Here is a 14977-nt window from a genome sequence, read left to right on the forward strand (position 1 = left end):
AAAAAAAAAAAAAACACAACATAAAATCGCTGTTTATGCCGTTATATTTTTGTGAAGTAAAAAAGATCTTTGAATATGTTAATTATTAATATTAATTATGTTTCATTTGTTTCTTTGTGCAGGAAGTTGGTTTGGCACAAGTGAGGTCAGAAAAAACAGTGGCCCACAGACAAAAGGCATTAATATAAGGGAACTTGGGATCCCAGTACCATTTTGCATCTTAACAATGCAATAAAATACAATGCAATAGTATTTGCTTTTGGTCCGTGGTCCAGCACATTCCAGTTTTAGTATCAAGGATACTACGTTATCACTGATAATATCTATCTCTTACTATAATGACACATAAAAACCTACCCGAATTGTGAGAGGATTGGGCAAAAAGACAGGAAAAAAAACAGCAATAAGATGCAGTTATAATGTTACATTATAAGCAGCCAGCGAAAGGTTGAGGTGGATGGGTCCAACAACACAAGGCTTTCATCCAGGAGATCGCTGCTCGTGTCCTGTGCAGTAAAGTGGCAGTAGGCAGTACATTTTTGGCATCATTGGGCAAAACTTCAATAATAACCTTTCAGTATATTGTAATTCAAGTGTTCTGAGAGATAACTTGACTTCTGCACCTCCTCATGGCTCTGTTTTCAGTGTTTTAAAAAATCTAGCCCGTGACGGGAGACTTTGACCAATCACAGGTCATTTTATCGAGAGAGCGTTCCTATTGGCTGTGCTCCGGTCATGTGACCGGAATTTGGCGTTCCTTCACCAGATTTCACAATGACGGCGGCGGCATCACAAACTTTCTCATTTTACTGCTAAACCGTATACTACAAGATGATTCTGAAAACATTTGAGGAGGGAAATAGGCATTAACCTAACATAATATTGATTCATATTTGATCAGCGCTGTCTAGTTTGACCGTTTGATTGGAGTTCGCGAGTGATTGACAGCCGGCTCTCATAGACGGCAGCTGGACAGCAGACCTCAGATCAGCTCTTACTGCTTGTTTTCCTCCGGTCGGTGAAATCTTGCAGATGCCGTTAGGAGCACTGGAGGACACCAGATGACACCGGAGGACACAGAGGCACATGATTTTTTTCAGGTTGACTGTTTCATGTACTACTGTCACGGTATAGCGACCGTTTTATAGAAATAACTTTTTTGAATCATATTTGCTCCAATCTCGCCTACTTCAGCTTTAAGTCTCACTTTTAGGTTACAATCAGCTGTTTGTTCGTTTCCCGTATTCACAACGTTAAGTCACATTTTCACTGCACAAACGTAGTAGTTTTAAGCCCAAACGTGTTTTTTTCCTAAACCTAACTAAGTGGTTTTGGTGACGAAACCTAAGCAAGTGTTTTTTGTTAAATTCACACTGTTGAGCACGTTTTTACTGCAACCGAAAAGCGTCAGTATGTGATAAGTTGGTATGAGAACATGTTGGATAAGAGGCTGTTATCAGCCAACATCCCCATTTTTAACAAGGCAACAACTAAAACCAACTTTGCTGAAACGTTTGATACTTTGATAAAAGTTAATGAGCGTACTTCCAAAACTAATTAACTACAAGCACCAGCATGGGCACCAGACAGAGTGAGACCAATCCTCTTGTCATTTGCCAATGAACAAAACTTCCCAACCGACTGCATACATGTAGCCCTTTGACAGATAAATGAGTTGTTGTGTTATCATGCTGGAGATTAATTAGCTCTGCTTCACCGCAAATGAATGTACTGACCTCATGATGTGTGTGTGTGTGTGTGTGTGTGTGTGTGTGTGTGTGTGTGTGTGTGTGTGTACCTTATAAAGCAGAGCCCTAGGTATTTGGTAAGGTCAAATACAATACAGAGTAGATGGAGATGATATTGCACATCAATAATAAATAAATTATGTCTGACATCTCAGCAAAGACCTTTATTTCAGACAATCCTCTCAAATGCAGCTACATGAGGAACATTAATTATTAGTCTGAGGTCTGAATAACAACGTGTGATGTTTTGGTGTTAGATTTCCCTTTTTGCTCAGACTTATCTCAAGTCTGAATCGCAGTCAGTGCCAGTAATGTCACTTTTTTAAATCTCATTTGACCGGCTGTTTAATCTTTTCAAGTCAAATTTGTGGAAAAAAAAAAGACGTCTGAAGTTCCTCTGTAAAACTTAAGAAACTCAGATACACTCTGGTGCACAAGGCGCTTTCACACGATCAAAGCAGAGGCCTCAATCTCCAGGGAAGAAAATCTCCTCCCTGCTCACAATCCTGCAGCTTGTCAACTTGGCAGTCCCAGCACCGGGCGTCACGGCCTCCCGGGGCTGCAGCTCGAACGCAGACCCGACAAAGCCGCTAAGTTTTCATAGACGCCGCTCTAATCTCAGCAGCCCTGTGAGCCGCCATAGACTTCCTCCGCTGCATGGACGAGGCTGCGGCCTCTGTGATGCCGTGGTAGCTGTCCGTCTCCTGAGAGTCTTCGCTGTTCTGGGACTTGGTGCTGTCCTGCGAGTCGGGCTTCTGCCTCAGCGCCCGGATCTGTTCCTCCTTCAGCTCCAAGTAGGAGCGAGAGAAGGTGTGAAAGATGGACGTGACGGGGAAGGCCATGAGGAGGATGCCGCTCAGGATGCTGCTGAGCGCCACCACCTGGCCGGGGATGCTTCTGGGCACCATGTCTCCGTAGCCGACTGTCGTCATGGAGATGACGGCCCACCAGTAGCTACCGGGGATGCTGGTGAACTCTTGCTTGGCGCCCAACTCGCTCTCGGCTAGGAACACCAGCGGGGAGAAAAGAGCCATGGCCACGCAAAGGAACAGCAGCAACAGGCCGAACTCACGCGTGCACCTCCTCACCGTCAGACCGAGCGTCTGCAAGCCTAAGGAATGGCGGGCCAACCTCATCACGTAAAAGATCCGTAGAGCTCGCAGGACTCTGAGAACTAACCCCACCTTCTCCAGGTAGTTGTTCCCCGTGCCCGCGGATTTCCCTCCGACTGACAGAGAGTCCACAATGAGGGTGATGTAGTAGGGGAGGATGGCCACCACGTCGATGAGGTTCAGAGGCGTTCGCAGGAACATACACTTGCTCTGCGTCTGAATGAAGCGCAGCGTGAACTCCAGGGAGAACCAGGCAACGCACACCGTCTCCAGCACAAAGATGTTATAGCACCTCTGGGAGCACTCACCCTGCAGAGGAAAGAAAAAAAAAGCACATAAAGACAGACATTAAGGGTTGTGTTACATTACGCAACAGCCTTTCAGTGTGTGATGTGAGCTATGAACTCCAAAAAGTGCTTTGGAAAAGGTCGCATGAAGTCAGTGATTAAGAATGTATTTCAAAGCCTGCTGTTTGATTCGTGGTTTCGTCATTGACAGCGAAGGTTGACGCGTTTGATCTCACAACAAAAAGGTGACTGAACAAAACGCGAAAGAGAAGGTGCTGAAAGATTCATGATGTGTAAAACTAAAGGCTTTGATTATCTCATTCAGTAAACTCCACTGACTCGCACATCAAACCCGAGTGATCAAGAGGTGGAAGCTGGAGCCGTGCAGACGATGTTACGTATATAATTAACTGTCTCACCGGAGTCAGTCATGGATAAACCTACACTGTGGCTTCTTAATGCTGCAGTGGGTAGAAATGGAGCAAATCAAAAATGATTAAAGGAGACAGGTTATATGAAAACAAATCATGTGCCTCTGTGTCCTCCGGTGCTCCTTTTGGCATCTGCAAGATTTCACAGACCGGAGGAAAACAACCAATTAGAGACAAGCTGGAGTCTTGACGTCTCTGAGCAGCTGTCAATCACTCACAAACTCTGATCAAACGGTCAAACTAGGCAGCGCTGATCAAATATGAATCAATATTCTGTTAATGTAATGCCTATTTCTCTCCTCACATGTTTTCAGAAATATCTTGTAGTGCACGGTTTAGCTGTAAAAAGTTTGTGACCCGGCAGCCACTTTGAGATCTGTTGAGGAAATATCAAGCACTGCCCACCAGCTGGAGCACAGCCAATAGGAACGCTCTCTCTCTGAAAGGGCTCACGGGCTAGATTTTTTAAAGCCTGAAAACAGAGCCATGTGGAGGTGCAAAAGTCTAGTTTTCTCTCCGAACACTTGAATTACAATATGCTGAAAGGTTATTATGGAATTTTTGCCCAATGATGCCAAAAATATTTACTTTAACCGTCATCCTACCAACCCATTTAACATGCACAGATTAAACTACTGTAAGAAACAAAATGTTAACTTATTTCTTCTCAAAACATTATTAGTTATGTAATTATTGTCATCTCAAGAAGAAAAAAATTATTATTATTATTTTTTGGAAATATACATTTAATTTGCATATTGTGTAAATTGAAAATAGACAGAGCACATGAGTAAATCTGTGTCTGTCGCATCTGTCTGTCTCCTTCAAAATGACTGACCCCTACCCCCCTGATAGTGTGTGATAATTTAATTTAGGACCCATGGCAAACATTTTATCTATTCTATTTTATCTATTTTAACTTTTTGAGTGCTTAGGGGACCCCAATACATTGGTCTCTAAAAAGCACTAATTAAAAGAAAAACAGTTAACAATGATATGTAGTCATTAGGAACAATCTGATTGACAAAGTCATGAAAAATTGGAACAAAAGAATAAATGACCTGTGAGATACGACAGAAAGTAAACCTCTGGGGTCTGTGGGGAACCCAGTTAGGATGAGGGTTAACACTACCACAGCTGAAATATTCTCTCTTTTAATGATAATCTATTTTTTCAAGACTGCTGAAATAGCGTTCATAAATATTTTAAAATATAATTATAAGAGATTACTTGGTTATTAAGTCAAAGTCAACCCTGGAGGAGACTGAAAAAAAAGTGTGCATTTCATTTTTCTGCATTTACTCAAGTGTTATTAATTACAAAAAAATATCCTTTGCTTTATGTGTGTCAGTTAATTATGTGCGGATTAATTAGATTTTGTGGAAAACTTTCTCTTTTAAAACTTTTAAATCTTTCCTCTTTGAAATGTCGTATAATACTGTGAAATAGGTATATCTCTAAAACATCTTGAATCTCCTCAGACACACTCCCCTTGTTGTGTTTTCATGGCTCAGATATTCAAGACTTTTGAGGCTGTGTGGAAGCATATGATGACATTAGCGATCCATTAGGGATACAGATACATACACTGTGGGTGTAAAGGTCATCTCCAGGTGTGAACGTGAGCAAGCGTGAAGATATAAGCAAAACATTCCCCTTAGTGTTTGCTCAGTCAACAGCTCTGCTGCCATGGAGACGTCATTCCAACTGACTGCCCTCACAGAAAAGGAAGTCCTCTCATGCATTTTTCAGAGTATACACTTAGTTTTGCATATAGCATGTTTTTTGCCCTAGAGACCTCAAACTTGCTAAACCCATTAGGACCATGTAAATCTCTGATCGGCACATATGGAGTTGCAGTTTTTCACACGGCAGCAGCAGCTGCAGCAATAAACTGCTCCATGGTCACTGAAAAGTAGTCGTCGTAATCAAAAGTGGTATCTGCCGTCAGATTTATGTGTTATGTTCTTTAGTACTGAGGTGGCAGAAATAATCTGAACGCCTTTCCACTGACAGTAAAAGCCAAGCTGTTTTGGTTGATCACGGTCGTAAATCGCCTCCTCTGACAGATGAAGCACCTTCCCATTTACTGAATGTAAAGTCTACAAAATACTAGTTCTGTCTGACCTCCACGGTGTGGATGTGAAAGTGCTGTGTAGTAGTTAAATGCCAGCTAGCTTTATGTGCTACAGGAGCTTATATATTATTATAGAAAATCAATGATTTCCAATCCAGGATTTCTTACATTGTAATCAGATAAAATGCGTCATTCAATAAGAATCCGAAAATTTGAAAGTGCAATTTTGACCTGGAAACATATCCATACACAGTTAACAAGACATCTGCGGGCCAGCAGCAGCCCTCTGCAGACAGTCATCACAACGGGACTCTAGCTTTACAGCTAATCATATAGTGGCATGGCTCTAAGGGCGACAATAGCCGTATTTCAACTGTCAAGGAAATTCTTTTGCAATGTCACAAAAAAAGAAATGTGAATTAGGCGCATTAATATCTACGGGCTTGGAGCGAACAAACTTGGCTACAGCGTAGTTTGGTCAGAAGTTGGCGTTATAGGCTGCATGGCTGTTATCCGCCAGTAAAGGTAGTAGTAGAAGAAGAAGAAGAAGTAGAGGTTGTGGACCGGAAACACAACAAGTCGACTATTTAGCTAAAGTAACAGCCTCAGAGGCGCTAGCAAGGCTGTAGACTGTTAGTACTGTTGGATTAAAACCTTTATTTAAATTGCATTTTCAATGACTATATCATATAACAGATTCTACAGGATCTCTTGGAGATTATTCTGAGCAAAAGCTGAGCAGTTAAAAAGTAAAATCCTTTCTTTACATCACAATGATTGTGTGGGTTTACAAGTGAGTTGCCACAGTAGTAATGGAGGCTCATTTACATCCGCCTCCCACTCAGATAAAGTGTATCTATAGTATAGAAACTTTAGTTTAATTACACATTCTGCTTACTGAGGAGTAAAAGCAGAGAATAACATAAGGACATATAGAATTGTATTTGCTGTTTGTCAGAAAGTCTCCATTGGCTGAAGTTCACAGTTAAATTAAAATGACCTATAGGGAGTCAGTTCTCTGCCTCGGCACAGCTCCATAGGTCCCTGACCAGCTGCTAACAAGCACTTCATGATCTTATTTTGAAATTGTGAAATGATAAAGTAACTACGAGGTTAAGAGCACAGACTGTCAGATACACTTTGAGGCAATTTTAAGCTGAATTGGACCAGAAATTTAAAAATAAATAAATACATTTTTGTTCATATTTTCCCATTTCAGAATGCCAAAAACATTTGGATAGATTATAGAGGCAACAGTACTTTACTAAATATTTTTATATTTAGTAAAACAGCCTCTCTATAGACCTTTTAATTGCCTTTTTATCTGTTGCTAGGGAACAGCTTTGGTCCAAGTTTACTTCCTGTCAGCTCCTTCATTAACAAACACTGCAGCAGGAAATACAGATGGGCTTGTTGTCAAGTTTGAAAAGGTCTATTCAGTTTCATATCGTCAGTATCATATTCTCTGTTCCTCTCTCGAACCTCAATTATACGCATTATGTCTGTGGTTATTAATCCACTTTTGAGTCCTCATGCAAAGTGTTTTTTCTTTATACCAGTTTTGGCATCAGCGGGGCCATTAAAGCGCCGCAGCACATGGCAATCTTGACGCTCTGCTGTTACAGCGGAGTGATTCAAATTAGAGCTGAAATCCGCCCTCTAACCACATGCTGTCATTTCACATCCAAAGTAATACGAGTCTGACGCCAAAACAAAAACTGTCCAAATCCTTAAGGAGCTCACTCGTTTTTCACATGTTAACCAGTATGTTTCAAAACTCCTCTGTCAGTCTGCGTCCACAAGAGAGTCCAACTGTCTGTCTGTGACACATTTGCAACTGATGCTGTCCTTTTTCTTGAATTTGACCAGCGTATTTGTTTTGTTCTCCGTCAGAGGCTTTCTGGCTGAGTGCATTTTCCACTCCCCTCCTGCACCGTTCTCCACACGGAAAAGCCTCCGATGCAGGCAGAAGCACTCAGAAGGATCAAATTAAAAGCACACAATTATCCGTCTCAGCGATCAGGAGACTCTGACCCTGTCACATGCTGAAGACAACACATGTAAACCAAACAATGAAGGAGGCGGCGGTGGCGGATAACCTCTGATCCCCACAGATAAGTTGGAGTGGGTATGATTCACAAACAGACGCTCTTCAAGTGCCGAGCTGGTCGTATCTTCGGCACACCCATGCTTTTAATGGATTCATTTATTCACCTCGCTGGGCTCTGCTGTGTGTACTGAGTGTCTGTGTGTTTGTTCTGCCGGCCAGATTGAGTTTCAACACTTCCAGACACCATCTTACTGTAATATGCTTCTTCAAAAAGCAAGAATCTTGTTACAGTACAATAACGTGATTGTGTGTGAATTTTCAGGGTTTTAAGGTCAAGCAAGTACAATTTCCCTCTATAAGAAGAGATGGCAGATTTATGATCGTATGCACTACTGGAAGTGCACCCTGGAGAGCGCAGACCTCAACCAAGGCAGGTTTCATGTGCATTGCTGAAATGAAAAAACACTTTCGGACATTACTCAGGTCATTTTTATTCACACTTCATTCATTCGCACTGTTATTCCTTGGCTTTTGGCTCGGCATGAGAGTTCCCTTTTTTAATCCTTTTTCCTTTCAAATTGGTCTTAACGCTTTTATTAATTTAATGTCCTATTGGTTTTAAATTGGTTTTACTGTTTCTTTTTTTTTTCTTTTTTTTTTTTATAATTGTACAGCACTTTGTCAACTTTTGTTGTTTTTAAATGTGCTTTATAAATACATTTGGATTGGATTGGATTTTCTCTGCCCTGTTAATTAAGTCATTGCTGTCACACAATTAAAACATGCCAGATCTACATCAAAGACTATCCATTATGAATACTGACATGTATTTTTTGTGTGTGATAAATACATATTTGAGCAATTATTTAGAGTTGGCCCTTAAGCGAAATGCTCAGAGGGAATTTAAAGTGACAGTAGGCAGTATATTTTTGGCATCATTGGGCACAAATTCCATAATAACATTTCAGCATATTGTAATTCAAGTGCTCTGAGAGAAAACTAGACTTCTGCTCCTCCTCATGGCTCTGTTTTCAGGCTTTAGAAAATCTAGCCTGCGACGGGAGACTTTGACCAATCACAGGTCATTTCATTGAGAGAGCGTTCCTATTGGCTGTGCTCCGGTCATGTGACCGGAACTTGGCGTTCCTTCACCAGATTTCACAATGGCGGTGGCGTCACAAACTTTCTCATTTTACAGCAAAACCGTGCACTACAAGATGATTCTGAAAACATTTGAGGTGAGAAATAGGCATTACAGTAACAGAATATTGATTCATATTTGATCAGCGCTGCCTAGTTTGAGCATTTGGTTGGAGTGATTGACAGCCGGCTCTCATCTCAGCAAACCTCAGATCAGCTCTTACTGCTTGTTTTCCTCTGGTCTGTGTAATCTTGCATGCCGTTAGGAGCACCGGAGGACACAGAGGCACATGATTTTTTTCAGGTTACCTGTTTCATCTACTACTGTCACGATATAGCGACCGTTTTATAAAAATAACTTTTTTAAATCATATTTGCTCCAATCTCACCTACTTCAGCTTTAAGTTCCCCCTGGTAAGCAGTGATGGAGCATCTACGGCTTTTATTGTGAACGTTAAGAATTAACGGCAGTTGTGAATGTGGGGGCAATAAGAGTATTCCCCAAAATGAATAAATACAAAGTACTTTGTCGCCGTTTTTCTTGTGATGCGCTGCTCTGCTCACATTAAATACATTATTTTCGGGCCACAACTCATGGATTTGTCTCAATCGCGCCGCTCTCTTTCCTCTCGTCTGTCAAGGAGGGTGAAAAGAGGAGATGTCACGCATCATCATTGTGTCATATCATTGGGGCAAAACACATGCACAGTAAAATCTGGCCCGCACATTTGAGCAAATAGCAACGCACGACCACAGCTCCAGTTACACTTCGCATGTGTCACTCATACCCCATAGCTTAAGACCCGTGTCCCAGCCTCTTTCAGTAAGTCTCATCGTCTGTCTGCCATTTTTCCTTCACCGCAATGCATGATGGTATAATGTTCTCAGTTAGTGACCTTTGTTGTCCACTACTTTTCACGACGCATTGTGGGACACTTTGAGTCCACTATATAGGGTATAATAATTCTCACTATACATTCAGACAGCACGACAAAATAGCAAGCTCTGTGAGTGAGTAGTGAGTGACTTCGAACACAGCCTAGGTTTCACTTTTAGAAAAAATAAATTGCATGTGTCTAAAAAAAGAGAAAGTCTTATTTTGACATAATTGAATGTTCTCACATATGAAGTGATCATCTGCCGGACAGGTTGTGCTCAGTCATAAATATTTAAATAGATTGAAACCAGTTACATACAGTACAGGATGAAAAGGGTTCTATTACCAACAGTTGGTGCGGCTGATGAGGTCAATTCATATAGAAACAGACGACTTGCTTTTACCTCGCCTCATTTCTGCTTCCTACATTCTTTACACAAAGACACCTCACTCATCCTGGTGTGGATCAGTATCATGCTAAAACTTCAACATACACTACGTGATGGTAAATGAGAACTTGTAGCAGTTGAAAACCAAAATACTACGCTAAAATGGTAAGGTTATTTATACACTTTCCAAGATTTTGCAGTTTTAGAGAGAGAGATATTATACAAAATGTATGTAGACTAAGCGTCGACACTAGCCCCTTTTGGGAATGTCTTATTTACTGGGAGACAGTTACAGGGAGTTAACCAGACGTGCATTATCAAGCTTCATAAGCACCAGCGGAGACACGATGCTGTACATGAACAAGATATTTATTCCTCCTCTATGGCAGTAAACACGACATATGGGCCCCCGGTGACTGTGCTATATTCAGAGTTTAACAAGATATTTAGAGCTGACGAACAGTATCTGTGAGAAACAGCAGGGTTACGGCCACACTATATGCATACTATACTATATCCCGCACAAAGACACTCACACTGTCTGATGCAGCCTCCACAACATACACACCGCATCACCACATGCTCCCTCACTCCTCCCTCACTCCTCTGTTGGAGGAAGTGTTCTAGCAGAATTTGGAGGTGTAGTTATCCTTTAAGTTTGGAGTATGTTCAAACAGTATGTTTTGGTTTTACACAAGAAAAGGCTTCAGGAATGAAGACTGATTTGGCGAATGCACGTCTGGCTTCCCTAAGCTTTTGAATGGAAAGCCTTCGGGACTGTATATCAAACAGTAGTTGAGAGAGACATTGGCAGTAGTAGGCACATCAGTTGCTAAATGCTAAATGCTGATGGCAGCATACTAACAATGACAATTTTGAAATATTGATGTTTAGAGCTGCAACAATTAATCAATTAGTTGTCAACTCATTAATCACCATCTATTTTGATAATCGATTAATCGGTTTGAGCATTTTTTTAAAGGGACTGTTTGTAACTTTCAGAATTGCTTGTTAACAGCGACACCTGTGGCCGTTAAGTCAACGAAAGTCAGCGTCGGGTTCGCGCTTGCTTGCTCTACATATACATGAACGAGCATCGCTCAAAACAGTGAGCTCGACACAAGTCAGCTAAAACCACAATATCACTCTATATTTCACCTGCTTGGCAGTAATGTTAGCTGACCAGACGAAGGTCTCTCCATGAATCAATGCTGATCCTAGTGTTGGCTAGCAGGAAGAGAAACGTTATCGTCTCCGACCGGGTGCCGGTGTCTCCCTCCGGCACCCGGTCGGAGGCGATAATGTTTCTCTCTGCGGAGCCCCTTCACTTCACAAGACACGGGAAACATCTGTTGGTCTGGAGGAGCTACAGCAGTTATTTCTACACAAACGTCCACTGTACATTCACTAGATATTCTCAGAGCTACGAAGTCTTCTGCAGTGTGGAGTGAGCGCGCATGAACGTGAGGTGGAGCGAGAACGCGCGCAGTGTGTGCGTGAAGGCAAGCAGGCAGAGGAGCAGAGACTCCAGCCACACGCGAGCGCGATAAGCGCGCATAAGCAAGCGTGCATGGGATCCCGACCCGGTAGATTTATATGTGGCCAAAACAAGACATTTGAGGACGTCATCTTGAGCTTTGGGAAACACTGATCGGCCATTTTCTGACATTTTATAGACCAAACACTAATTGAGAAAATAATCGACAGATTAATCAACAAATCATTAATCATAATAATCATAATAATCATTAGTTGCAGCCCTACTGATGTTTATTAGAATCGTGATTAACAAGCAAAGTATTCTGCTCAAACTCGATAATTACATAAGCGTGATTACTTTCTCTGGAACTTTTTAATAAACATCAACATTGGCAATAAAGAGAGGTCTAATTCCACCACCGCCGTGGAGACCGATCCAAATTTGTAATCATTTAGGAAATGTATTTTTTTTTCATTTACCATTCTCACCATTTTAATTTAGTGTGTAAGCATTTGCTAATTACCACCGAACAAAAAGTACAGCCGAGGTGTTTGTGAATGTGGATGTCATCATGTGAATTATGTTTTGCAGGTACTTGTATTTGTTATTTGTTATTGTTAGATGACGCTAGATTTGGCAATTACCAAAAGTTATTACAAGTCATCCTCTGGGGATCATGTCGGGCTGTAGGTTACATCATTTCATGGCAGTCCATCCTATATTTGTTGAGATATTTTGCTTTGGACCAGCTGAAAACTAGGGACTATACCTACCCTATCGGAACGTTACTATGGGTGTGACTTTCTTTATCTTTATGCGGTATGCGAGGTAATAATTGTGCACAGCTAAAAGATAATTGCAAAGTTAATGAACACATGGTTGCTCAACTCAAATGCTTTCACAATGTTTCATTTCCACAGGCAAGATTTATTTAATTTCTTGCGGTTTCGGGGAATTGGAAACTCTGACATAACCCATAGAGGAAATATATTTGTCCGTCTATTTATAACCGTGTAAATGACTGATGGCTTCCTCCTGCCACTCACACAGTGCATGCTGGGATAAGCTCCTGCCCCCCACAGTTAACAACGTACTCAATAACCATTAATACTTAGAGTGTGTAACATGCCGCATGTCACCGTCAGCACAGGGCCTCATGCATGTCTACTGCTTATCTAAACACTTGACAGTCAGTCAAGTATATTTCTCTATCCTCGTGTTAATTCTTCTCCCAACAACCTTGAAATGACTTTCATTCAGTGTAAAAATCTGTGACATTGAATGATGGGTTTGAGATTATTGCAAGTTGCCTAGGGAAAAGGAGACAGCAAATCTGGCACATTACAGAGAAACCTGCCTCGGGGAGAAATCTGAGCAGAGAGAAGCTCGCTCGAGTCATTTTACACAAATTATAACAAATAACACGGATGTTCCCACTAAGTTAATAGCTTAGTGACCTGCTGTGTGTCTAATCATTTCTCAAAATGACCAAATAAAATCATCTCATCAGTCGCTCCTCAGCCATGTTTTGATGAATGTCGTCAGTACGTCTGTGTGATTACGATACAGAAATCGTGATTAACAAGCAAAGTGTTCTGCTCAAACTCAATAATTACATAAGCGTGATTACTTTCTCTGGAACTTTTTAATAAACATCAACTTTGGCAAGAAAGAGAGGTCTAATCCACAACCGCAATGGAGACCGATCCAAATCTTTAATCATTTTTAATTTATTTATTTTTCGATATGGCTGAAAACACTGCTATAACTCACACACACACACACACAAGCAATGCCTCGGCCCAAGCAGTTTGTTGCTTGTCAATATGTATTTATTACGGCCGGTTCTTTAGAGAGGGCAGCAGAATTTTATGGCAGATGCGTTCTGAACTTTGCTGGACCAGAATATTTTATTCCCTTTCAATCTGCAATCCCCAATCTTTCGCAAAGCTTTTAGAATACATGCTCTTCCCTCTTTAAACACTCATTTACACACCTTAAAGTCCCATATTATGCTCATTTTCAGGTTCATACTTGTATTTTATGTTTCTACTAGAACATGTTTACATGCTGTAATGTTAAAAAAAAACTTTATTTTCCTCATACTGTCTGTCTGAATATGCCTGTGTTTACCCTCTGTCTTAAACGCTCCGTTTTAGCGCATTTTGACGGAATTGCAACAGAATTGCGTTGCTAGGCAACAGCTTGGGTCCATGTGTACTTCCTGTCAGCTGATGTCATTCACATACACTGCAACCAGGAAATAAACTGGGACACATTTAGAATGTTTACGTTTAAATCTGTGTAAAGGGTCTAAATATTGTATTTTTGTGACATCACGAATGGGCAGAAATCCTGACAGCTTGTTTCAAATGCAGAGTTTCTGAATACGGGCTGTGTGTATTTCGCTGTGGATTGAGCGTTTCGATACTTTCACAGTATTTATATAGGACTTAAGCCTGCTTGATAATAAAAAAAATCTCACTTTTTTATTATATGGGACCTTTAATGCATGTTACCGGGAACTAACCTGCTTTGCTAATAGCCTGCACTGCTTATTTGCACCTCTGGACACATTAATTCATTGTTCCGTCTGTACACCTGCTAATGGTATAGCTGAATAGCTGATCCACTTCAACCTGCAACAACAGGAACACGGTGTCATTACACTGCAGGCCCATACACTGTTATTTATATCCTGTTCTCTGCTGCTGTGACAATCCAAATTCCCCATGGGGGACATTACAGTTTCATCTGATCTAACCTAATCTAAAGTACCATCGACATTGACGGCTGTTGCCTGACAAGTGTGTGCTCTCTCTCACTCCCTCTCTCTGCCCCCCCCCCTATGTTAATATTAGGAAACCGTAAAAAGACGAAACATTTGATGACGTACAAACTGAACTATGGGCTTGTTGAACCATTGCACCGCTATCAAATACAGGCCTGCTAATTATTTGATGAGATGCCAGAGACAATTATCTGAACATACGCCTACTTGATCATTAAGTAGCCTACATTATTTCATGTATGAAATCAGTGTTACGGCGTCATTTAAGTTAGTAGAGCTGCTCGGTTATGGCAAAAATCATAATCACCATTATTTTGGTCCATATTGAGATCACAATTATGTAACACGCTTTACTCATTGACTTTGGAAACATCAACCATTTAGAAAGAAAAGTTTGTAGCTTACATTTTAAAGTTAAATCCATCAATGTGGTGCATTTTGAGAGCAAAATTAATAGGTTTTTGAGGGAACTTTGTGCTCTAGTAAACAATTTAATCATAAACACATTGGTTGCGTAGATATTAATTGTGATGAAACGGCTTTAAAAGTCCTCACAAAGCCTGGTAAACGAGCCGGGGTCCGTGTTTCAGGGTGC

At 41.0% G+C, this 14977-nt stretch overlaps 1 protein-coding gene across 1 annotated transcript in view; it reads right to left on the reverse strand.

The window, feature by feature from the left end:
• Positions 1–1897: 1897 nt before the first annotated feature.
• Positions 1898–14977, reverse strand: part of kcng2 (potassium voltage-gated channel, subfamily G, member 2) — a 43852-nt gene continuing 30772 nt past the window's right edge. The window contains exon 3 of the mRNA XM_074613624.1: positions 1898–3169. Coding sequence (XP_074469725.1) covers positions 2339–3169 — 831 coding nt within the window. The 3' untranslated portion in view covers positions 1898–2338. The remainder of the gene's footprint in view (positions 3170–14977) is intronic.

Source organism: Sebastes fasciatus, chromosome 17, assembly GCF_043250625.1.
Source record: "Sebastes fasciatus isolate fSebFas1 chromosome 17, fSebFas1.pri, whole genome shotgun sequence".
Taxonomy (NCBI): Eukaryota; Metazoa; Chordata; class Actinopteri; order Perciformes; family Sebastidae; genus Sebastes; species Sebastes fasciatus.